The sequence below is a fragment of the Sorex araneus genome, chromosome 6 (genome assembly GCF_027595985.1).
Source record: "Sorex araneus isolate mSorAra2 chromosome 6, mSorAra2.pri, whole genome shotgun sequence".
Classification (NCBI taxonomy): Eukaryota; Metazoa; Chordata; class Mammalia; order Eulipotyphla; family Soricidae; genus Sorex; species Sorex araneus.
This window is the reverse complement of record NC_073307.1, coordinates 110046368-110070199: the sequence shown is the minus strand read 5'-3', so window position 1 is coordinate 110070199 and position 23832 is coordinate 110046368. Positions and strand designations below refer to the sequence as shown.

The following is a 23832-nucleotide window of genomic DNA, read 5'->3' as shown; positions in this document are numbered from 1 at the left end:
TTTCCACCACCAATGGTCCCAGGATCCCTCCTATCACCCTCACCCCATCCTCCCCCTACCCCACCCTGCCTCTGTGGCAGGGCATTCCCTTTTGCTCTCTCTCTCCTTTTGGGTGTTGTGGTTTGCAGTAGAGGTATTAAGTGGCCATCATGTTTGGTCTATAGTCTACTTTCAGTCGTATCTTCCATCCTGAACAGGCCCTCCTAGCACCCTTTTACTTGGTGTTCCCTTCTCTATCTGAGTTGCCTTTTCCCCCAGCATTTGAAGCCGGCTTCTAAGCTGTGGAGTAATCCTCCTGGTACTTATCTGTACTGTTCTTGGGTGTTAGTCTCCTATTCTGTTACTTTATATTCCACAAGTGAGTGCAATCTTTCTATGTCTGTCCCTCTCTTTCTGACTCATTTCACTTAACATGATACTTTCCATGTTGATCCTTCCATATGCAAATTTCATGACTTCAGTGGCTGTCATTCTTTTGTCCTGCTTTTATTATGTTAGGGTTATAATTTTTTAACTAGTGCTTTATTTAAACACATAAAACTCCTCATTTTTTCTTTACTTTTTTAAGAGGATGCCTCTCTGGCAATCTGGCCTGACACTTCACATAGTGAAGGAACCCCCAGGTCCATGCTGGCGGTGCTGGGTAGAGAGACACATGGTGCTGGGGATTGAACATAAATAAGCATTTTTATTCACTTATAATTTTTGGATGCTCCTATGTATATGTGGTTATAGCTTTATATTAATCAAAATACTTTTAAAGAAAGTTATATGGTGTGATATAAGCAGTAGGGGCTTGACGGTCCCTGGCTAACTTAGAATTCTAGTTCTGCTCCTTACTCTATTAAAGCTCTATTAATTAATAAAATTATTAATACTCTATTAATCAGTTCACTTTTGTTATACTGGCCACATCTACAAAATAGGTCTGCCACTCACTTACCAAAAAATATTTAAAGATCTACTTAGTATCAGACTCTAGTCCAGGGTTTAGAAATATAGCAGTAAACAAAACATAAATATGTTGGTTCCAACATTAAACAAGATTAAAAAATTAGATTACCTAATATGTTAGAAAGAAGTGACAAGAAAGAAAAATAAATCAGGGAAAGGGAGAAGAAACATTTAGGATGGTAATAACATAACTATCTTATCAAGGAAACAAAACTACATAAGAAAATGTATATACCTAGCACAGCATATGGTGCTTTTTTTTTTGAAAATTATTTAAGACCTTTATTAACAGGTGCTTGCAGTTTGTTGACTTTTTTGAAAAAATCAAGCTGTAAAGTTTTTACAAAAAAGTTTTTTAATATAAGGCATTTTTTCCTGATAAAATTTATTAGTAATTAGGGTAGTTTATTGGGCTTTCAAATAACCTGCTAATTCTAATGTTATTTGCTTTGTTACTTAAAAAATTCTTTTATGTGCCTGGATTTGTTGGGTTTATTTTTAACTGCCTAAACTGAATACTTACTAATTTTAGATTTTTTAACTTCCATTAAATCCATGTAAGGCTATTTTCCTCTAAATAGTTTGTTGACTATGATAGTTTGTTGACCATTTAATTTGTTATACAAGTTATAATAAAATATATTTGTAATACAATAATTAGATAAACATGCCATTTATCTAATTATTGTTAATTTTAAAAATAGACTAGTTTTACTTTTACTTTCCTCTACACCAAGCTTGTTTGGAAATGGTTTGAGAATTTTCCTCTCGATATTTTGGCTGTGATTGATACTCTTCTGAGCGTTAATTTTCGTGGCCGCTTCTGTTTTTTGGTCTTGTTTTCTTCATTCCAGTGAGCAGTTTAACTGTGACTTAAAGGTTTTCAACTTTTAGAAATTTTCTTTGTGATTGAACATGCAATTAGTTTTCTAATACTACATTAGATATTTTTAAAACTGTGCATTCCTTGTTTGTTGAGTATAAAAATTCCCATGTGTGTATTTATGAAATCAAATGGAAAGGCTTTCTGTCAAATTTCCATATTGTTCATTTAACTTTGCTTTTTTCTGTTTATTTCTGAGAGACTGAGTTATTAAATTCACCCACCAAATTAGGGTTTTGACAAACTCTTTTGTACTTATAGATTTCTTTTATCAATTACCTTATTGAAATATAAATTATATGCAATAAAATGCACTTGTTTTAAGGGGCATGTTCAATGAGTTTTGACTAATGCATATACTTGTGTAATGACCAACTGAATGAAGATATGGAATATTTCTGTCACCCTAGAAAATCCCTTTGTATTGCACGCAGTCAACCCTTACCTAGACTTCATTGTAGCACTGTCATACCATTGTTCATCGATTTGCTCAAGCAGGCACCAGTAACGTCTCCATTGTGAGACTTGTTGTTACTGTTTTTGGCATATCGAATACACCACAGGTAGCTTGCCAGGCTCTGCCATCTGGGCAGGATACTCTCAGCTTGCCAGGCTCTACCGTGCAGGCAAGATACTCTTGGTAGCTTGTCGGGCTCTCCGATAGGGACGAGGGAATCGAACCCGAGTCAGCCACGTGCAAGGCAAACGCTCTACCCACTGTGCTATCGCTCCAGTCCTACCTAGACTTCAGAAGCTAGTAATGGTTTCTTTCTTATACCTTAGTGCTATTTGTCTAGAATTTTATATAAATTGAACTCTCTAGCTATTATTCTTTTGTGTGTCTTCTCTGTGTTGTATAATGATTTCAAGACTTACCAGTGCTGTTGTGTATAATTTATTCACTTTTATCGCTGAGAAGTAAACCTAGGGTGTCTCCCCCCACCCCCCACCCCCACCCCACCTACTTGATGTATGAAGTTTTGTAATTGTTTTATCTTATTTGAAAAGAAACTACTTTAGATTCTGTTCATATACTCCTGTTGGCAAAAGACATCTGGTCTGTAGTTACATGGGGAAAATATATCCAATCACCCTGAGTTTTATGTCTGCTTATTAGTTGTCTACACTGATAACAAGTGAGAGAACAAGAGAGAAGACAGATGGTTTTTAGAGCTTTGCTGACTTCCTAAATGGCTCTTTGGCACAGCTACTTTGGCCTCTGTTTCCCTTTGAGAACTGTGATGACAATGCAAGTAGAAATACCCCCTAATTATTAAGACAATTCTGAAAAAGTGAAGAACAGAATTCTGAACTCCTGCCCTGTCATGCACCTGTCTGGAGATCTTTCCAGAATCTAAACACCAAATTTGTTCTTGCTAGAGACACACAGCCAAAGGGAAACTTGAACTTGAGTGAGTCGGTGTTTAAAGTTAAAGAATACCAATAATTTCTTAACTCATTGACGCCAGCACTGTCATTTGTGTTAAGTAAACCACATTCAAGTGTGAGCCACTGGTGATACACACAGGTGTCAACATGTTTAAGAAAACTAGTGAATGATTGTCAAAAATTAGGGACTATTGTTTTGCTAATTATCAAGAGTAAATAGAAGAACGATAAAAGGTTCTATTTTTTTTTGCTTTTTTTCCTTCTTTTTCTATATCCTTTAACAGTAGCATTGGAAATGAAATTACATTTGCTTTTAGTAGTTATAAAAGGTGTGTGTGGCTGGGAGTATGTGTGGGTAGGAGAGATTTAAACCACTTCCTAAAATAGAAACATTCTTGGAAGGTGCTATGAAACTTTCTTTTACATATATGTATGTGACTGAATATATCTAAACTAGTTTTCTCATTAACAAAGGGAGTCAAATGCCTAACAGAGGCCAACGAAGCTGTTCATGCAGTGAGCAAAGCTCTAAAAACCATCTGTCTTCTCTCTTGTTCCCTCACTTGTTATCAGTGTTACCACTTGTTATACTTATTTCACAACATCATTAATATAACATACAAATAATGTCACTTGTATAGAAGGATGCTTTAATTTTAAAGTTTCCTTGAATATACAAATATATTTTATTGTTTATAGCTTAAATTATAGGAATATTTGGCTTCCTAATTGTAGAGATACAGTAGACATTCCTGAAATATTATATGTGACTTAGAAAAGTCAGTCATTATTTTTTAAAAAAATCTAGTTATGGAGGGGTGGCAGGAGGGAAACATGGGTGGGGGAAAATGGACACTGGTGGAGGGATGGGTGTTATATCATTGTATGACTGAAGCCCGATCATGAACAGCTTTGTAACTGTGTATTTCATGGTGATTCAATTTTTTAAAATCTAGTTATTTGAAAAAAATAGGTATCTTAAAGCAAAGCAAAACAGTTCTACTTTGGGAAGTTTATTTAAAGGAATATATTGCAAAGAAAGGAATAAAGAGTTAGTGGCACGGAATTAAAGAGTTAAGGACACCTGGATTTGAGTTCTTGTCCTCAGACTTATTGACTTTTTGATCCAGTTCTGTTAAAGATCTCGCTCTCTTTTTATCTTAGATTTCTATTTTGAAAATGTGAAAAATAATTCATATTCTGTAACAGGAATTCTATGATATTATTTTATTATTGTTTTGCTAAAATGATGTCTAACCATTTATCTCAGGCTTTCTGTGAATCCAGATTTCAGCATACTGGGCTTGCTTTAAATTACATTCATTTAAAGCATATATTCTTTTCTATTCTGAGTTATTGTTGTCTTCTGTAATGATACAATCTTTCCAAAGTAATTTCTTAACAATTTCAAGGGAATGAAGAGTTGTACATGTAGTTATATAGTGTGTGTGTGTATCATCATTCTATGAGAAGCTAAAAGACAGGAGTGACATCAGTTGTTAAGACCTGTACATTATTCATTTAACATCTGCTGTGGGTTCTCTTTTTTCCTGTTAGGGGAATAAATTAAAACATACCAGTACTTTTTATGCTTTGTGTTAAGAATTCAACAGTCATCTGTTCTATTATTAATATAATTTTATTTCTGCTTATTTGGCAGCCCCAGAAGTTATCAATGCCCATGACTATAGCCAGCAGTGTGACATTTGGAGCATAGGTGTCATCATGTACATTCTGTAAGTAGCTTGCTAAACATATAGTTTAAAATAAAGTAATAGTCTTTCACAGTAGAATTACATCAGTTTTGGATGAAAAATAATATGATTTTATTAAAGTGATTGAAAAGAACACTGGGAAGTCATTCTTAAAAGCCTCAATAGTTTTCAGGTACATCCATTTGTTTCTTAGCACTATAAATTTATAACTTTCTGTTTTGCTTTGTGTTGATCTATAAATACTGCAATACATTGTTTGATCAAAGTGCAAAACTTGCTCTGGTCATTTGTTATATACCACAAGGGTCTTTGTATTTTCCCAAGAGATGATTTGTAGAAAGAGTCCAGGAAGTATGGCACCTGACAGTAGAACTACCCTTCTTGCCAGGGCGTATATGGGAATGGATACTTAATAGAGATACGGTCCAGGATCCAGGGAAGTAATGCCGATCCTAATTCTCTTAAGGCTGCTGGAAACATTGGTCCTTCTTGCTCTTCTACCATGTATGTTCAAGGGTCAAAATCCCATCCTGTTGATTTTTTCTTTTTCAGTGTCCTCCCATATTCTTTGATTTCTATTCACTGGTACCATTTCTCCTTCTCATTGCTTTTCTAGATGATTGCAATGTATTTTTGACTGTTTTTCCTCCTTTAGTCACCCTTTCTACTTCATTCTTTATATCACTATCTTTTATTCCTTGGGATGTGAAAGAATCTCAAAATAGCCTGTCATAGCAAGTCTTTGATAACTGAATTTTTCTAAATGTTTCTTTTAACCACGAAGAGCTACTTTCCCAAACTTGGCTGGAGGTGTGTTTCCGTGCACCTACCTGGTGTATGGCAGTTCTAGGTCACTCTTGTGTATTTAGGTCACACCCAGAAGTGCTGCTCCTGGATCATGGTCAGGGATTGCTCCCAGTGGTGCTCAGGGACCATGGGGTGCCAAAGATTGAGCCTGGGACTCCCACATGCCAAGCATGCGTTCCAGACTCTTAATGGTCTCCGTGGACCTCTGGTCACTCTTTATTACTCACACATTCACTGTTGAATGCCTTTTAATTTTTTCTCATGCAATTACTCCTGCCTCAGAGGTTCTTTTTTAGCTCAATCATCAATGCCTTTTGTTTCTCTAACTCCTACTCAACACCAGCGGAGTTACTGTATTTATGGTGTTTACTTTTTCACACTACACAAGGAATTTAAAGCAACAGGGACCAGTGAGAGGTGCAGCAGGTAAGGCACTTGCTTTGCATGTAGCAGCACCACATACGGTCACCTGAACAATGCCGAACGTGATCCCAGAGCACAGAGCCAGGAGAAAACCCTGAACACTGCTGAATGTGGGCCCCAAACAAAAAAGCTTAAAGCAACATACAAAAAAATGCATGCAAAACTATTACATTGAAAATAAAATTAGGGGACTGGAGTGAGAGCACAGCGGGTAGGGCGTTTGCCTTGCACATGGCCATCCCAGGTTCGATTCCCAACATCCCATATGATCCCCTAGGCACTGCCAGGAGTATTTCCTGAGTGCATGAGCCAGGAGTAACTCCTGTGCATTATTGGGTGTGACTCTCCAAAAAAGAAAAAAAAAGGAAAATTAATGGGACACATGCTCCCCAAGCCCCTGTGCTGCTTGCGCCCATGTGGCCCAACATATGCAGTACCTGAGCCCCATGTGTTGCCCGTATCTTCCCTTTTGAGATGTGTACTTTCATGCTTTCATGTCTAATGCTGGATGTGTGTAGGGGCTCTCTCTGCCCTTGGAGAAGCTCGTGTTCTCTTGAGCACGTTACTCTCCACTCTCTCCCATTTTCTCTTCCACCTCTCCTTCAAAACCTCCAAATAAAATCTGCTTTACTTCCAAAAAAAAACAAAAAAGAAATTTAATAATAAAGATAAGAATATTTAACTTGGAAGGTTAGTACATTTGTAAAATTGATAGAATTAATTGTTCACTTTTCTGTGTTCTCATGTAACTTTTAAAAACATTATTAAAGTATAATAATGTGAATATTATAGAATGTACATTGTATCAGTTTTCCTTGATCTAAATTTCATAGTGGACAGAGAAATTATTTATCTCTGCATTTCTGGTATCCTGTAAAACAGTAGGCATGTAGTCAGTGCTCAATATATGTTGGTTAAATTGAATTAAAGTGAATTTTCAAAGAGGTGTTTTGAAAAGTTAGTGACCATTGATCTGCCTCTTGGTGAATCTGAACATTTTTATGTTGATGCAACATTAATTTTATGGCTATATTGTAGATTTCACTGTGCACTACCTCTTCCAGATCGTTTCTAAATATTGACATCACAGTAGTTACATTTTCACAGTTTTGTGAAATGGAATACACAGGCAGTAGAAATTGGATGATATTATTGTAGCTTTAACTCAAAAAGTCAACACACATCACTGCTTAAAGTATAAACATAACCACAAAATTCTTGATCATTGTTTTGTGCTAATTAGAATCATATAAAAATCTGAGCCATGTCTTTAATTAAAAATATAACTATTTTAAATTAGCATTTTATACTCTAACTTTCTAAATAACACAAGTCAACCATAACATATATAATCTAATATTACACAATTGAAATAATGTTTGCTGCCTTCTTAGATTGGATTTAGTGTGAAAAAAAGTTATCTGTTTTATATTCACATACATATAAACATTTTTCCTCTTTTTATAAAAGATTATTTTAATTTTTATACTTCCAGAGAAAGACTGCATATCATCATCCTGGCATATATTTTACTTTTCTTTTACATACCTAATCAATTTCTATTTATTAATCTGCCTGAACCCAGTAGCCTAATAAATAATTCTCTTCACGAAGGAGGCACATATATTACCTTCTTGTTATTTCTTATTTATCAATTGTCTCTCAATAATTTGTATTTCATTAAACAATGAAAGCATACAATGCAAGGTGAAATTTACATAAATGGTCTTTATGGGTGACTATCTTTTGTTGTTTTGATTCCTGTGAATACAACAGAAAAAAACAGGAGGAAGGCTTTAAGAGGCGTCTTTTCATATCTTGAATTCCCTTTTCTGAATGTGCAGAAAATTGCTGTCATAAAATTTCATATGCTGCTGATTGACCAACCATTAGATACATTTTTGTATAAGTAAAATTGTAAAGGATAGAAAAAAAGTAGAATTTTTCAAACATAGCCCTTAAGCTATATTGCATGATAGTAATATAGCTTACAATGCAGGAGCATCTAAGAAATTGGTGAATGTGCATTGCACTGGCTGTTATAGACCCAATGAGCTGGGCCTTTGCTGGCCTACACTTATCATAGATAGTAATTGCCCATAAGGCCATTTTTTCTGGCTTTCTTTTCATTGTATTCTAAAACTAAGCAATAGCAAGGCAAGCAAGATCAGAGAGAAGGAGGGTCAGAATGAACTAGATAAATTATATTAAAATAATTTGCAGTAAAATTTGGTAAATATTAATTTATTAAAATTAATATTTTAAATTTTAAGAAGCTATTGATTATTGGAAAACATTATTATCCTATTGCATTTGATAAACTACTAGGAGTAAAGCAATGTTTCTCCCTAGGAAAATCCTCATTGCCATCATCATCAGGTAAATTATTTAACAAGACTAGACTTAATCAGTAAAGCTCGTGGTAAATATTTTTTAAACTTTTTAATATCAATAAAAAATTAACTATTAAGATATTTAGAGATCATTGTGTGCCATAAATCAGCACTTAGGAAGTCTAATGGAATTATTTTATTCTTTTAGCAGTATAATACTAAGATTTAAATACTAAACATATAATATTATATGAGTCCATGTCCATCTTCTGTCTGGTTTCATTGTTTACAGGATTATCTTCACATGTTGGGGTTGACATAATAATGAAGGTTAGCACTTGTAGAACATGGATTCAACTTTTTTTTGAGGGGGAACAATACATAGCAGTGCTCAGAGTTTACTCCTGGCTCTGCTCTCAGGGATTAGTCCTGGAGGTGCTTGGGGACTATATATGTGGTGCCAGGGATTAAACCAAGATTGGCGCTCTTCAAGGCAAGTGCCTTAACCCCTATGTTATCTTTCTGGCTCCATCAACATGGATTCAATTTTTAAGCATGTGTTTATGTTTTTTGGCTGGAGTGATAGCACAGAGGGTAGAGTGCTTGCCTTGCATGCAGCCGACCCGGGTTCGATTCCTCCGCCCCTCTTGCAGAGCCCGGCAAGCTACCAAGAGTATCTAGCCTGCACGGCAGAGCCTGGCAAGCTCCTCGTGGCATATTCGATATGCCAAAAACAGTAACAACAACTCACAATGGAGACGTTGCAGGTGCCCGCTCAAGCAAATCGATGAGCAACAGGATGACAGTGACAGTGACAGTTTATGTTTTTGAACTGCGTTATTTATTGAAGCACATTGTTGCAGTACTCTTTATGAACTATACAGTACAAAAATTCCTTTAAAAAGTGCTAAAGACATATAGTTCCTGTATTAAAAAGTATGCAAATAGCTCATAGTTCTGTAGACTCACATGGCTCATAGTTTTACTGATGTTGAATGTTCTATATGTTGAAGTCCCACCTTTTCAGACAGAAGGATCAAATAAATCACCATTGTCTGACTTTTCTTACCCAGACCATCTTTATTTTGTATGCCAGTTTTGAAGAGTTTTGAAGATTTTAATGTGACTTTGGCTTTGACAGAGCTATTAGACTTTCTCAAAGTTAATTTTGGTTTATTTTATTATTATTAATCCTTGCATAGCATTTTATCATAGATAAAACTTTTTTGTGCCGGAAGGATTACCTTTTCTTTGCTCACAACAATGTGTGCCTTCTGTCTTAACTGTCAATACCACTCTGCACTTCATCTCATACACTGCCTGTGTTTTAACCCCATGTAAGTATATTTCCTAACATTGGGGCAGCAGGGGGCCATGGCAGATCAGGAGGTTTCAGTGTATTCAAAGACTTCCATTGATCTTGCAAAAGCCAATTACTTCTATGAATCCTATTACATCCAGAGAGGCACCCACCGTCTTCCAGCCTTAAGTTAAAATAGGAAGGGCCACTGCTTCTAAGTTACATGTAAATTTAATTTTTAAGAGCGTCCCTTTTCCCCCACATCCATGCCAACACTGGTTGCTATTGTGCCAGTCTCTGTGGTGTGAGATGATATCTCATTGTTGTTTTGATTTGCATCTCCCTGATGACTAGCGATGTGGAGCATTTTTTCATGTGCCTTTTGGCCATTTGTATTTCTTTTTTGAGGAAATTTATGTTCATTTCTTCTCCCCATTTTTTGATAGGGTTGGAGGTTTTTTTCTTGTACAATTCTTCTAGTGTCTTGTATATCCTGTATATTTAATCCCTTATCAGATGGATATTGGGAAAATATTCTTTCCCATTCTGTGGGCTCTTTCTGTATTGTGTATTTCTTTCTTTTGAAGTGCAGAAGCTTCTTATTTTGATGTAGTCCCATTTGTTTATGTTTGCTTCCACTTGCATGGTCAGTGCTGTTTCATCTTTAAAGATGCTTTTAGCTTCAATGTCATGGAGAGTTCTGCCTACATTTTCCTTTATGTACCTTATAGACTCATGTCTGATATTGAGGTCTCTAATCCACTTTGATCTGACTTTTGTGCCTGGCATTAGACAGAGGTCAGAGTTCATTTTTTTGCAGGTAGCTATCCAGTTTCCCAGCACCACTTGTTGAAGAGGCTTTCCTTGTTCCACTTTGTATTTCTTGCTCCTTTGTCAAAGATTAATTGGCCATATATATGGGGGTCTGTGACAGGATATTTAACTCTGTTCCATTGGTCTGCAGGTTTCTTTCTAGACCAATACTGTGCTGTTTTAATTCCTACTGCTTTGTAGTAGAGTTTGAAGTTGGGGAAGGTGATGCCACTCATCTTCTTTTTTTCCAATGATTGCTTTAGCTATTCGTGGGGGTTTCTTGTTCCATTTGAACTTCAGGAGTGTCTTGTCTATTTCTTTGAAAAATGTCATGGGTAGCCTGATAGAGACCGCATTAAATTTGTATAGTGCTTTGGGCAGTATTGCCATTTTGATAATGTTAATTCTTCCTACCCATGAGCAGGGGATATGTCTCCATTTCCTACTGTCCTCTTTTATTTCTTGAAGTAGTGTTTTATATATTTATTTATTTATTTTTAGCTCTGAGATTTTATTTTATTTTTTTAATTTTAAATTAGTGAATCACCGTGAGGGTACAGTTACAGATTTACACATTTTTGTGCTCATGTTTCCCCCATACAAAGTTCGAGAACCCATCCCTTCACCAGTGCCCATTCTCCACCACCAGTAAACCCAGCGTCCCTCACACCCTCCCCAGTCCCGTCTCCCCCTACCCCAAACTGCCACTATGGCAGGGTATTCCCTTTTGTTCTCTCTCTTTGATTAGGTGTTGTGGTTTGCAATAAAGGTGTTGAGCGGCCATTGTGTTCAGTCTCTAGTCTACATTCGGCACGCGTCACTCCTCCCCCACATGACCTCCGACCACATTTTACTTGGTGTTCCTGAAGTAGTGTTTTGTAATTTTTCTTGTATAGGTTCTTCAACTCTTGTTAAGCTGATTCCAAAGTGCTTGATTTTCTGAAGCACTATTGTGAACAAGAATTTTTTTAAATGTCTTTTTCTTCTCTTTCATTATTTGTATATAAGAAAGCCATGAACTTTTGGGTGCTGATTTTGTAGCCTGCCACTTTACTATATCGACCTATCATTTCTAATAGCTTTTCTGTAGAGTCTTTAGGGTTTTCTAAGTATAGTATCATATCGTCTGCAAATAGTGATAACTTGACCTCTTCCTTTCCTATCTGTATGGGAATGCCAACTAGTCTATTCTTTCTGGAAAACAATTTGGATAGTCCTTCAAAAACTAGAAATTGAGCTTCCATAGGACTCTGCAATATCACTTCTGGGAATATATCCTGAGGATGCAAAAAAGCACAGTAGAAATGACATCTGTACCTATAAGTTCATTGCGGCACTTTTCACAATAGCCAAAATCTGGAAACAACCCAAGTGCCCTAGAACAGATGACTGGTTAAAGAAACTTTGGTACATCTACACAATGGAATACTATGCAACTGTTAGGAGAGATGAAGTCATGAAATTTGCTTATCAATGGATAGACATTGAGAGTATCATGCTAAGTGAAATGAGTCAGAAAGAGAGGGACAGACATAGAAGGACTGCACTCATTTGTGGAGTATAGAAGAATATCACATGAGGCTGACACCAAGTACAGTAGATACAGGGGCCAGAAGAATTGCCCCATAGCTTGAAGCCTGCTTCATGAGTGGAGGGGAGAAGGCAGAGGGAATAGAGAAGGGATCATTAAGAAAATTATTGCTGGAGGAATCAGTCAGGATGGGAGATGTGTGCTGAAAGTAGATAATGGACCAAACATGATGACCTCTCAGTATCTGTGTTGTAAGCCATAATGCCCAAACATAGAGAGAGAGTATGGGGAATATTGTCGGCCATGGAGTCAGGGGAGGGTGGGAAAGGGGTGTATACTGGGGATATTGGTGGTGGGGAATGTGCACTGGTGGAGGGATGGGTGTTTGATCATTGTGAGATTGTAACCCAAACATGAAAGCTTGTAACTATCTCACAGTGATTCAATAAATTTTTTTTTAAAATTTAATTTTTAATTATTTTGCTTAGCTTATAAAAATATAAACAAAATAATCGCCTTCATTGTAGATTATGTGGAGAACCACCCTTTTTGGCAGCCTCAGAGGAGAAGCTCTTTGAGTTAATAAAGAAGGGAGAACTGCATTTTGAAGAACCAATCTGGGACTCCATCAGTGAAAGTGGTAAGTATAAATTAATTGGTTACTGTCTATATCTTATAATTGTTGACAAGCTACCCGTGCATATTGGATATGCCAAAAACAGTAACAATAAGTCTCTCAATAAGAGATGTTACTGGTGCCCGCTCGAACAAATATCTTATAATATAAAAAATTTATCCAATAACTTAAATTCTTTAATATCTGTGTATTCATAAAATATGCTTATAGTAATAAACCATTTACTTGTGGAAATCTATCCATTATAATTGTTATGGTCAAAACTTCCAACAAAAATTAAAAATACATAGTAAAAGTTGAAGAGAAAACTTTTAGATTTCTAGATTAATTTTTACTGTAGGCAAGTAAAAATTGGGTAATCAATGTAATAAGACCTCAATTTAGGTTTAAACTTTTAGCCAGTCTTTAGGATATTAAATAATTGACATATTTTCTTCACATCACAGGCTTAATCCTCAATAGTTTGGAAAATATATGATAACAATTGTAATTAAATAAAATTTTCAAGGTTGTCCCCTTTTTTGCAGCTAAAAGTGTGTTGAAACAACTTATGAAAGTAGATCCTGCTCACAGAATTACAGCTAAGGAACTGTTAGATAACCACTGGTTAACAGTAAGTCACAGTAGCGTTTCTTTTTTTTTCTTTCTGATAAGTTTTCATTGCTCATTTTTTTCCTCCTGGTTTTGTAGTTTATATGTCTTTTTCTTAAAATAGCCAAGTAGTTTCATCTTCTACAAGATAAAAGAATTATTATCTCGATTTATTAATAAATTGTATATTTTCTAACTGTTGCAACATTACCAGAGTCATTTAAGTATTTTTTAGAGGTCTAAATGAGGCTTAAAGTTTTGAGATTTCAAGGCTTTGCTTGAAATCTTACTTCCAAATCATGAAGTTATCAAGTCCAGTAGACTAGAGTTGAAAAATGTTCACAGGTAAAACTAAAATATTGAAACAGTCTGTATAGTTTATTTATGTAAAGCACTGAAATCATAAAAAACCCTTCTTTCAATTCTTTGGATGTTTGCAAATCCTTGAGGACTCAAAAAAGCTAAGGACTCCTAACAATGTCTCATGCAAAGGCCCTTAGTCTTATTAGTTAATTTAGTGTCCCTGTATTTAGAACATTACCTTGTTACAACAGGAACAATGGAGCAGTTTATTCTTACTTCTCAATATTTATTCTCTCTCCTTTGAGAATGGAGATCCACAGGTCTGGAGTGATAGCACAGCAGGTAGGGCGTTTGCCTTGCACAGGGATGACCTGGATTCGATTCCCAGCATCCCATATGGTCCCCCGAGTACCAACAGGAGTAATTCCTGAGTGCATGAGCCAGGAGTAACCCCTGTGCAACGCCAGGTATGACCCAAAAAGGAGAGAGAGAGAGAGAGAGAGAGAGAGAGAGAGAGAGAGAGAGAGAGAGAGAGAGAGAGAGAGAGAGAATGGAGATCCTGGCTTTATTGAAAACACTGCTGTCTAATTTTCCTTTGATAGGGCATTCGCCTTGAACATGGCTGACCCAGGTTCGATTCCTCCGCCCCTCTCAGAGAGCCCGGCAAGCTACCGAGAGTATCTCGCCTGCACAACAGAGCCTGGCAAGCTACCCGTGGCGTAACCGTTATGCCAAAAACAGTAACAACAAGTCTCACAATGGAGACATTACTGGTGCCCGCTTGAGCAAATCGATGAGCAAAGGGATGACAGTGACAGTGACAATTATCCCCTGTCTTTGCTAATTATAGTAGCACTCAATGAGATTAAAGTGGAAGTGACTCCTAGATAATCTCTTTATTTAAAGGAGGGCAATGGCATGAAGATATTATATTATATATTAATATTTACTTATATAAGATATTATTACATTTGTATTTTATTTATATCTTATTTCATTTAAGTATACATATTTTTAGGTATAGTTCATAGGACTTTCATACTTATTTCACAAGACATGAAAATAAGGGAGAAATGGGAAATGACTTTTAAATTTTGCTTTAGAAGCTAGTTGAATTGTGGTGCCATTTAAGAGGATACGGAAAATCATAGAAAAAACAAGAATTATTTTCTGGAGGAAGGACGGAGAATCAAAAGTTCCATACTAGACATGCTAAATTCAAGATGTCTGTGTGACATCTAAGTAGAGCTATCAATTAGATCATTGAAATTTTGAATCTTGGAAACTAGAGAAGTCTGAGCAGGTGATATTAACTTGAAAATCCCATCTACATATAAAACCACTGGGCTGAAGAGATAAATTAAGAAAAATACAGAAAGATAAAAGAAAAGGACCAGCACTCTGCCCCTAAATACCGCGATACTTTGAAGAAGAAAACACAGTGACTGAGTTTCATGGAGAAGAAAAATTAGAAGTACAGGGAAGTTAAATGAGAAAAAATGCCAGAGATAGCCAGAGCACTGAGCTTCCAGGTAAATGCTGCTAAGAGGTCAAGACGAGCAGAAGGAGTTTCCCTTATACAGGCAGGCAGACAGATTTATGCTGGCCCTGAAGGTCAGGTACGTCCAAGATCATACATTTATATTGATGTCACTCTTCATAAGTGTTTAGTTTATCTTTGGAAGTTTTTGAATAACATTTTTCTTTAAGGACTGAAAATGACCTTTCCTTCAAAAATGAGTCTTATCTATTGTCTTTTGTGAATGTATAGATCTCTCAAATGATGCTTTGCAATAAATATTTCTGGCTTAAACTAATTGTGCAGTTGAGCTAGCAGCCAGATCACTGCAAAGTAGACTGTGTAGATTTGTAGCACTGTAAGGTCAAAAACCTGCAAAACAGATGGTCTTTCTTAGAAATCCATCTCTTTTCTGCATTACACAACATTTGTGTTTGGCCATTTAATTATTTGTTTTCTAATTAGTACAACTTTATTTCTGGATTTGGTCAGAAATTTTTTCCAGAAATCTCCAATTTTGAACCTCTGTTACATTTGTCTCTATGTAGTCTTTGCCAAATAGATGAAGAAGTAAGATTGTGTGTACTATGTTGGACTATCCTAAGGAGATGAGTGTATAAAGTTTAGAATACTGGAATTTTATAAACTTCTGAAAGACAAAACTCTTTTATTCTTAACCACTTGAAGTCTTACTTTCTGTGTACTCTGAAATAACCTAAAGAAAATGTGTTCATTCTCTCAGTGCCTTGCTGCTTTATAGAGCTTATCTTTTGCAATACCTAAAGCATAGAGACTTTTTCAAAGTGTTTTGTTGGATAAAGAGTTGCTATATTTTTTAGCCCACGTATTGTGCATTTTGAAGCATGATTCCCAATCTAAAAAGTATTCTGATAAAATAACCATTGTTTCTCTATGTACATTTAAGTGAATGGAACTCAAATTTATATTGTTATCCCGATTTTAAAGGTTAAAGATTATATGTAAGGGAAAAGGGCCAAAAGATGACTTTCCTAGAAAGGAAGTGTTTGATGGTTACCCATTGTAAGGAGTCTAGTTGTAATTCTTACATCTGTTTCTTACATGTTATAGTTTCTTCCTTTTTGGCTTGCCTATTGTCAACAATGGTTCAGAAATTTACTCCTTCTTACCAGATAATTAGTTTTCTCTTGGCATCCCTTCAGTTCCCTTGTGACAACTTATATCAAAATTCTCATATTTAGGGGCCAGAAAGATAGCACGGCAAGTAAGGTGCTTTTCTTGTACATGACAGATCACTGTATCGCTGTCATCCCATTGCTCATCGATTTGCTCGAGTGGGCACCAGTAACGTCTTCAGTAATATTGTGAGACTTGTTACTGTTTTTGGCATATCGAATATGTAATAGGTGGCTTTCGAGGCTCTGCCGTGCGGGCGGGATACTCTCGGTAGCTTGCCTGGCTCTCCGAGAGGGATGGAGGAATCGAACCTGGGTCGGCCACATGCAAGGCAAACGCCCTACCCACTGTGCTATCTACGTGATAGCACAGGCCCAGGTTCAATTCCCAGCACCCTGTATGGTCCCCTGAACACTTCCAGGAGTGATCCTTAATCATAGAGCTAGAAGTAAGCTCTGAGTAGATTTGGTTGTGGCCCAAAAATATGAACAAAAGTTGCATTTTTTTAACAAGCTATCAGTTGTTAAAATTTATGTTCAATTATATTTAAAAATCATTGAGGGCTGGAGCAATAGCACAGTGGGTAGGGCGATTGCCTTGCAAGCGGCTAACCCGGATTTGATTCCCAGCATCCTGTATGGTCCCTGAGCACCACCAGGAGTAATTCCTGAGCGCAGAGCAGGAGTAACTCCTGTGCATCACTGGGTGTGACCCAAAAAGAAAAAAAAATCATTGTTCTAAGTTTCACTGTATCACTGTCATCCCGTTGCTCATCGATTTGCTCGAGCAGACACCAGTAACATCTCCATTGTGAGACTTGCTGTTACTGTTTTTTTGGCATATAGAATATGCCACGGTAGCTTGCCAGGCTCTGCCATGCAGGCCAGATACTCTTGGTAGCTTGCCAGGCTGTCCGAGAGAGGTGGAGGAATCGAACCCAGGTCAGCTGCGTGCAAGGCAAGCGCACTACCTACTCTGCTATTGCTCCAGCCCTATCATTCTATAGCTTGTCAAAAATTCTTTTCCAGATTTGTTCTCTATTAGTATTATTTACATATTAGTTATTACTATTATTGTTGTTATTTTGATGCTTTCCAAGTACCAATGTCCTATGCTAGGTTCATAGATATATACACATATGAGTATATAAGATATACATATACATAGATAACAAAAAAGAAATTACATAGACATAACACTAGAAAAAAATTGATAAATTACATAAGAAATTGTTAAATTTCTAGAAGCACCGAGGCAAGCTAATGTGAAGCAGAAAGTTCATTTGCCTTGCAAACAAGGAATGAAACTAAGAAAAAGAAATATAATAGTGAAGGACTTGAGTCTCAGGCTAATAAGATAGTGAAGATCAAACACTTGATTCAGAATATGAAGGAAATTCTTATAGTATATCAATTTTTCTATGGTTTACTTAAAATAGCAACAGTTATTTCAATGTCTATATTGATTTTACTAAGTATTTTTAAGTATTATCCCATAAAGTATATAGGGGTACACAGATGAATTGAATACTTCCTCCCTTAAGTAATTTACCTCAAATTACTTTGCAAAGGCATTTGTACTCAAATTGGAGTGTCTAATTTCAGAGTAGTCCTCATGTGTGAACAAGTCTGTTGTTCATTAATGTAAAAATTGTTTTTCAGATTTGTTCATTAGCTTTTGACACTAAACCTTAACATATACACTCTACATAAGAGTATGGAAATGTCTTGTTGAATATTTTTTCATCCTTAACATTTTTATCTAAGTATATTAAAACTGTTACCTTTATTTTATTATATTTATTCTTTAATTCTGATAAATTATTTATGTGGATCTGTTGAGCCTCTACTTGATAAAGATTTTTGTAAAAATTAATCTAAGAAACTTATAAACCAGAATATTCATTTAGTCAATATCTAGTGACTGATATGCTTAATGATTAAACAAATATTTATTCAATTATTTCTATGTACTCTGAAGGACACAGGATAAATCTTCCACAATTCTTGCCAAAAACTTGCCTACTGTCTAATATAGGGTTTAAAACAAAATCCCATGAGACAATGAGTTTATAACGTGCGTATATATGTGTGTATATGGTGGAGATCTGGTATTGATAGTAATAGTCCTAGTAGTAGGTTTTTTTGGGGGAAGGGTTAGGCCACACCTAGCAGTACTAAGAGTTTCCTTCCGCTCTGTGCTCTGGGATCACTCATGTAGGTTCTCAGGGGACTATGTGGTGCTGGGGATCAAACCTCAGGGTTAGTCACATGAAAAGGAAATTCCTTAGTTCCTGTACTATCTCTTCAGTCCCCAAAGTAGTTTTTAAAGAAAATATCTATTGTTCCTTTGAGAGAATTATAAAGACTACTCACAGAGTAGGTAATATGAGATTTGGAGAGATAACAGGGGCCAAGTTTTGCCTTGCATATAGCTGGCCTGCGTTCAATCCCCAGCATGCCATGTGCCCCCCTGAGCCACACCAGAAGTGGTCTCTGAGCACCGAGCCAGGAGTAAGCCCTGATTATGGTTGGTTTTGTCACCTCCCCACCCACCCACCCCACCCACAAAAGAAGAGGATGAAGAGTAGGTAATAAATGTAATTCAGGTCTAAGAATAGGTACACATAGAAATGAATGTTGGAGTCATGGTAAGAAGGTGGCTTCTAGATTAAAAGAACTTCACAAAGGCATAAAGACAAAAAAACTATTCAGGGAATAGTTATTATAGAACCACAGAAGTAAGGAAGTAATCTTAGAGATTACACTCTAAAACAGGTTAGAGTTATTGCTCTAGACCTTGATGTAATGAGTAGTTGAAATTGAAAGGAGTTTTGAGATGGTATTGTTACTCCATTGTTTCTTTGAATCTGTTTTATTTCTATGTCAAAAACTGCCTAGTGAAAGGCAGCTGGAGGCCATGTTGAATTATCACTGGGGATTAAACCTGGACTGACTTTAGAGACAAGCCTTGTGATTCCAGAATTCAGAGAACAGTGTACCAAGTCTCTTCAAAGATAAAGGGATAGTTTGATCTGTTGTGCAGAGTGAGTGAGACTGCTGCTTAGGCAAAAATATAAATAGGACAAAACCAACCCAATCCCCTTTGCCTCTTCCCCTTTTCCTTAGAATGTTGGTTTCTGTTCCCACATAGGGAGCTGAGGAAACCCAGTCAGAGCAATACTGAAACTCTTGAAGAAGCTAAGAAAATAGAATTAATATGTTTTACGTATTAATTTCTTATCTGTTGGTCTCCACAGCCTAGAACTGGTGGAATGGTCCCACTTTCAGGAGGGTTTCCTCTTGAGTTGTCTGTTCTAGAAGGAGGAGGCTAACAAAAGGAAAGCCCAGAACTGAGGTCTTTCTTTGGTGCCAAAGGGTTTCCCTGCTTCTCTGCCTGACCTTTGAAGATTTAGGTCTGATAGCCCCAGACCTATGCCCTGTTCTCCTGAGGAGCCAGTAGTTCATGGGAAATATATTTACAGGTCAAGATTTCAAGTACCATTAAAAAATGAACAGTCTAAGGATTTTTTTAAAAATTGAATCACGGTGATATACACATCTACAAAGTTATTCATGATTCAATTTCAGTTAGTTCCAACACCCGTCCCTTCACCAGTGTACTTTTCCCACCACCAATGGTCCCAGTTTCCTTCCCCCCACATCTGCCTGCCACTATGGTAGGTACTTTTCTTTTCTTCTCTTTCTCCCCCACCCCCACCCCGAGCCCCTTTGGGGCCTTATGGTTTTTTATTTTTTCAAATAATGCTATTTGTTTAGCCATTCAGCCATTGATTAAGCTGATTGAACTGGGCATGAACTCCACATTATTTTTTTTCTATCACTGTAAGATAGAATTACAAAGCTTTCATGTTTGATATTCAGCCATAAATGATGGAACACCCATCCCTCCACCAGTGCACATTTTCCACCACCCACATCCCAGTCCTCACCCTGCCTCTAAGGTAGACAATTTCCTCAATATTCTCTCTCTAATTTTGGACTTTATGTTTTGCTCAATATTTCCCTTCACCATTCAAGCCTACCTGTCAGGAGCAGACACTAGATAATTGATTTTCCATTGCTCATTTTTGAGTATCACGAGAGCTTGCACCACCACAATTGTAAATGTAAATTTCTAGATTGTATATGATTGATTCCAGGACATCTCTGTATGGCACTAATATATTTGAGAATTCAATTGGGAGTCTCTGGGCCAGGGTTGTTGGTGTGCTAAGATGAAGCCCAGAGGCAAATTATGGGCCCGACAGTCAGTATGCTGGGCAGTCAGGGACCTGGGGAGGGACAGCCTGGGTCCTCTGCTGCCATGCAGCCTGGAGATTCAGTCCTGGAACCCGCATTACTGGGCCTTGCTTGTGGAAGCTCTTCATCACCAGAATTCCATCTGGAGTAGGCGGGAAGAATGTACCCGCTCCATCTGGGGTGCCCAGCGCCTTGTGGTTCACAGATAATGAAAGGTTATCAGGTATATCCCTATAACTACTTTCAACACTCAGTTCCCATCCAAAATGATCATTTCCAACTATTATTGTCATGTTGTTCCCTTCTCTATCCTAACTGCCCTTTGACCTCCACACATACTCTTGTGGCAAGTTTCTAACCACTGACCACTCCTCCTGGCCTCTGTTTACCCTGGCTTTGGATATTAGTCTTATAATATATATGTATATATTTATATATATTTATATTCCACAAATGAATGCCATCATTCTGTATCTGTCCCTCTCCTTCTCTTTTTACTCAGCATGATACATGATACCCTTCATGTCCATCCATTTATAAACAAATTTCATGTATAGTCCAAGAATTTTAAAGCGAACAGAGTAAACATTCTAAAGGAGATAAAAGAAATAACTAAATAATGTAAAGCAAAAATACTAACTCATAGAGCAGAATCAAGTAGAACCATTTAGTCATATTAGTAGAAATATAAAATGCAATGATATAATATATATAATTAGTATATGGACTTTCTGTTTTAAAGTTGTTGAAAGATTTAATCTTAGAAGTTTTCATCACCAGTTAAAAAAGCCTTGTAACTCTGAGTAGTGATGGATGTTAATTTTTATTATTATTTCACAATAAATACTAATAGTAAATAATTTTGTTGCACACCTGAAACTAACAGAATATATTAGTTATACCTAAACATAAACAACAAAAAGTCTTCAACTTGTGAGAAAGAGCTAAAATGCCAATTATAAGTACAAAATACTATTTCCCTAGGCAGACAAATGTAAGCAGAAATTCCATGGAAGAAATAGAATGAAAGTTTGTCCCCTCTGAAAATAAGAAGCCAGTATTCAATAAAACTTAACTGTTACATATTTTGCTTAACCATTCCATATTTTGAGAAATCTATGATTCTTTATTGTGATAACTTAAACTCACAGAAGGATATACACCAAATCCCACATGTCGATATGCCATGTAGCATTTTTTGAAATATGTCACATTGTGTCTTTCCATGCTTAAAGCTTACCAGTGCCCTTTCCCTTATCCAGGGAAAACAGATTCAAAGAAAAAGAAATTTGTCATTTTAAAATCTCCCCCAAAGAACACAACCAAGCCCAAATGATCTTTATAGATTATTTATACCAAACTTTTACCTAAAATTTATAACTCTCTTCCACACTCCAAAAATAGAATTTTTTCTAACTTGTTGAATATATTATAGCTATATATATTAAATAAGACAAAACTAGACCAATGATAACAAACTTATAGAAAAGGAAACCAATCCATTTCACATGACATGTAAAAAATTCTAAGTATTAGAGAGTTAGATCCAGTTATGTATATAATAAGATACTACCGCATAACCAAATTATATTTTTCTAAAAATAAAATGATTTTTTAATTTCAGGAAATCTGAAAATCTATTTCCACATTACTATATAGGAAAGAAAAGGCATATGATCATTTTTTAAAATGTAATAAAACTCAACATACATTCATAACTAGAAATAGATAAAAATTCTTTTTGAAAAAATTTTTAATGAAACACTGTGAGATACAATTACAGACTTACACACTTTCGTGATTATGTTTCAGTCATACAGTGGTTGAGTACTCATAATCTGATAAAAGATTAAAGTAGATATTTTAAATAAGAAATGAGACACGGTTTTCTTTTTTGAAGCTATTTTATTTCACTTTATTATTTTTCCATTTTATTTTTCCATTTTATTTATATTTCCATTTTATTTATATTTCCATTTTATTTTCCATTTTATTTTTCCGTGGTTTACAGAGTTGTTTATGATGCATTTGTTACAGGCATTCAGTATTCCAACCCCAATCCCAGTACCTATGACTTTCCCTCCACCATTGTCCCCATTCTCCCATGCACCCCTCAAGCCTGCCCCCATAGTAGGCCCCAAATAATTTATTTTACATTGCTTGTATTCAATATGCCAAAACACTAACAAGTCTCACGATGGAGACGTTACTGGTGCCCTCTTGAGCAAATCGATGAGCAACGGGATGACAGTGACAGTGACAGTTATTACTAAGTGGCTAATGGAATTATCAAAAAAATACTTCAGTTAAAAAAATAATGAAAATTCAAAATGAATGAATGAATGAATTAATTAATTCAAAAATAATTCAAAATTTCACCATGAAATTGTGTCATCAAAATTGTAAAAGAAAAATTTTATTATTTACAGTAATATAAAACAAGTTATAATACAATTACTTGGGATAATAGGAAATTGAAGTAAGGTATCTGAATTTATAATTGATATACATCCATTATAGAAGTATAGAAAATGAATACATTCTTTATAACAATGTGCATAATGTGTGTCACTTATATCTCAATAAAGCTGGGGAGAAGATTAATATACAAAGGTCAATTGCATTTCTACTCACTAGCAGTCAACAATAGAAAATGTAATAAAAACAATTATATCATATAAAATAGTATCCAAGAAGATAAAATGTCTTAGAATTAACTGATTCTAATTTAATTAAATTTTAATTAATTAGATTACAAACCTGCAGTAGATTTGTAAGATATGAGGACAGTTATGAAATTTCAATGGAATATCTTTGAAGATGATTAAAGTAAATGTAGACACATACCATAAACATGGAGCAGTAGACATAAAAATTTATTTCTCTAGGGTCAGAGCAAGAGTACAGTGGGTAGAAAGCTTGCCTTGCATGCAGTGGTTCTAGGTTTGATCCCACCATCCATATCGTCCCTCGAGCTTGCAAAGAGTGAGCCCTGAGTGCAGAGCCAGGAGTACTGCTGGGCCAAAAAAAAATGACCTATTCATATTGACATACACATCTAATATAGTCACAGTCACAGTCATCCCATTGCTCATCGATTTGCTCGAGCGGGCAACAGTAAGGTCTCCATTGTGAGACTTGTTACTATTTTTGGCATATTGAATACGCCACGAGTAGCTTGCCAGGCTCTGCCCTGTGGGCAGGATACTCTTGGTAG

General features: G+C 36.0%; 1 protein-coding gene across 1 annotated transcript in view; it reads left to right on the top strand.

Moving 5' to 3' along the window:
- Positions 1-23832, top strand: part of STK33 (serine/threonine kinase 33) — a 232261-nt gene that overhangs the window by 165744 nt on the left and 42685 nt on the right. The window contains exons 9-11 of the mRNA XM_055142785.1: positions 4887-4962; positions 12676-12788; positions 13313-13398. Of these exons, the coding sequence (XP_054998760.1) occupies positions 4887-4962; positions 12676-12788; positions 13313-13398 (275 nt within the window). The remainder of the gene's footprint in view (positions 1-4886; positions 4963-12675; positions 12789-13312; positions 13399-23832) is intronic.